At 51.2% G+C, this 2883-nt stretch overlaps 1 protein-coding gene across 2 annotated transcripts in view; it reads right to left on the bottom strand.

The window, feature by feature from the left end:
- P4HB (prolyl 4-hydroxylase subunit beta) overlaps positions 1-1456 on the bottom strand; it is a 14331-nt gene extending 12875 nt beyond the window's left edge. For both annotated transcript variants that reach the window (XM_018553656.1, XM_018553655.1), the window contains exon 1: positions 1161-1456. In XM_018553656.1, the coding sequence (XP_018409158.1) occupies positions 1161-1302 (142 nt within the window). In that variant the 5' untranslated portion in view covers positions 1303-1456. The remainder of the gene's footprint in view (positions 1-1160) is intronic.
- Positions 1457-2883: the final 1427 nt, after the last annotated feature.

The following is a 2883-nucleotide window of genomic DNA, read 5'->3' as shown; positions in this document are numbered from 1 at the left end:
TGGACACAGTTTGCAAAGCTTGGGGGGGGGGGGGGGGTTCTCATATTTTAAAGCTGTGGCAAGTCTAAAATTGACAGTACAAAGATTGTAGTGTGTATGGAGAGTCTCAGACCTGCCAAAGCTATGCAATGCAAGGACCTACCGAAAGTAGCCAATCTGTATCCAATCACTCAGGCGCACACCTTACTAACCGTTTGTCAGATCTAAAGGCAATTGCACAATCAGATGGCAACGTGTGTGGTGCGTGAGGATAACCATGCGTTTTAGAGCCATTAACATGCTGTTCAGGTCCTGGCCCCCCACCCAATATGTGGTACAGGGACCAGCCAGACTGAACAACCTTTGCAGTCAATTGACAATCAAGAGGACCACACTAACTGTGCAACCCAATAAAGATGCAGCGGACAATACAGTGAAAGGGCCCGGTCAAATACATTGTTTAAGATAGCTCCAGGTCACCATACATGGGACACTCCCACCAGACAATCTTTGCACAACCAAACTTTAGGTCAAGGGTGGCCAACTCCGGCCCTCCAGCTGTTGTGGAACTACAAGTCCCATGAGTCATTGCACAACTGACAGTAACAAGTGTGACCCTCAGATGAAGATGCATGTTGGGATTTGTAGTTAAAGCACAGCTGGAGGGCTGCAGCTGCCCAGCCCTGCTTTAGGTCTATCAAACCTATTTAATAAGGAGGGCCTACCTAACGTATGCACCAAGGAGCATTTATCACATCTATGGCAGTGCAAACCTAACAAGGGGATTTTAGAAGCACTGATTCAGCAACCCTTATGAAAAGCAATAATAGGCATGAGTTAGAATGTAAGCTCTGCGGCCCAGGCCAGAGTAAAGTCCAGACGTCACACCCGGCAGGAAGAGGGGTGACATGTCTACACAACTAAGTACACGTCAACCAAACTTCGGGCCCCGCCCACCAGTGTATTCAGCGCTTCACGATTGGCTGACGTGTCCCTGCGCTACAGCTAATTGACCAGCGCTCCCGTCACTCCGCGCAAGGGACCCGCCCAGGTGCGGCCTTATTGAGTAGAAAGGAGGGGGCCGCTGCTTCAAGTCGACAGCAAACGGCCCCACTCGTTTTATCGCAGCAAGCGATAACTAAAACCGAATGCATGTCTCCCTCACCCCCCGTCTTACTTACAGAACTCCACCAGCAGATAGTCATTTTTCAGCGCTTCCTCGAACGTGTCCTTCTTCAGCACCAGAACGTGGTTCTCCTCGAGAATGTCGGCCCAGACCAGGACGGTGGACAGCAACAACAGGGCGAGAGTGGGGCGCAGCATGATGGGGATCTGGGTGTACGGGACGTGGCACTGTGGAAGGAGGCCCTCTCTCCGCGCATGCGCTTTATATGCGCGGGGCAGCGGCTCGTGGTACGCTGTGACTGGGCCGCGAGCTGCTTCCGACCCTGCCTCGATCAGCGATTGGACGGCGGGCTGGGAAACTCACTGATTGGCCGTCCGGAAAGCTCTGTCAGGAGCGTCTTGTGCTGTGTGGCGCGCAGCGCGCCCCCGACCGGCCGCCGGAGTGCCTGACAGGGATCGTATGGACGTGACTGGGGGAGCATAGACACCCCACAGACCCCCTCCCGCTACTCTGAGACACGTCTGCGGGTGAGGAATCCCCTCCCTACCAGGGGCGTAACTATAGACCATGGGGCCCCAACAGTAACACTTCAATGGGGCCCCAGGGCAACCTCTCTGTCAGCTGTGACAATCCTGTAATTGATCTTAACATGAAGCGTGGTGAAATCAGAGAGCAAAGAAGACACAAGCTGTCAATGAGGAGAAACCATGGCAGGAATTAAATTGTTTGTATAAAGAAAACGTTTTGCATTGAATGGGGAACTGTGGGGAGATTGGCCTTTACTTCCTGTCCCGGAGAAGCAACAGGAAGTGGGGGAATTCCCTGCTTTGGTGTTGCCAGAACAAGTGTACCCACTGGAAGATTTCCCCTCACCTCCTGTTCTGGTGACAACTGTAACATTTTGGGGTTTCCCATCACTTTCTGTCTTGGTGACAATGGTCATTACAGGGACAGTTCACTTTTTCACCCCCTCCCTCCCTCCCCAAAAAAATATTGAACTGACTCCTAATTAATTCCTCCCCTCTGCACTTATCTGTAATGATCACCATCGCTCCCCGCCCATACAACGGCCCTGACACCTGAAATGTTCACTACACAACCCCGGAGGCTGTATAGCAGCATAATGCTAGAAATGGACCAATAGGGATCTCTTCTTTCTTGGAGGAAGTCGTCCTGCAAGAAAGAAGTGTCAGAATAAAATCCTGTTGGTCAGCGCAGTCATTTGACCGTGCTGACCAATAGGGATCTCTTCTTTCTTGGAGGATGTCGTCCTGCAAGAAAGAAGTCTTGGGGAAAAAAATTCCGTTGGTCAGCGCAGTCATGTGGCCGCGCTAACCAATGACCGGCCCCCCATTCATATATATAGAGCCCCTGGGGCCTTTTAGTGAACTTTTAAGGTTTCCGGATTGTTATATGGATGAGGAGCAATGGTCATCATTACAGATAAATGCATCGGGAACCAAAAGGGGGGGGATTCGTTTAACTCTAAATTTTTGGGGAAAAGGTGACCTAACCCTTTAAAGTAGAACTATGAGGTGAGTGATTTTCACTCAGCCTCATAGTTAGAGCCGACGTGTGACAATGAAACTGTCACACGTCGGCTCAATGGATCGGGAAGTGAGCGAACGCATACCGTCGCTCGCTCACTTCTCGATCCTGCGTTTTTCTGCACAAGAACACTGCAGGGCACGCAGAAAACAAATGCAGACAGGCATTTTTTCTGCAAGGCAGCGTAGCTCAGCTAAAGTCACTGCGACGCCATTCAAGCTGCCGAGCAT

This window comes from Nanorana parkeri, unplaced genomic scaffold (genome assembly GCF_000935625.1).
Source record: "Nanorana parkeri isolate BGI_ZX_2015 unplaced genomic scaffold, ASM93562v1 scaffold126, whole genome shotgun sequence".
NCBI lineage: Eukaryota > Metazoa > Chordata > Amphibia > Anura > Dicroglossidae > Nanorana > Nanorana parkeri.
This window is presented reverse-complemented; position numbering and strand designations above follow the sequence as displayed.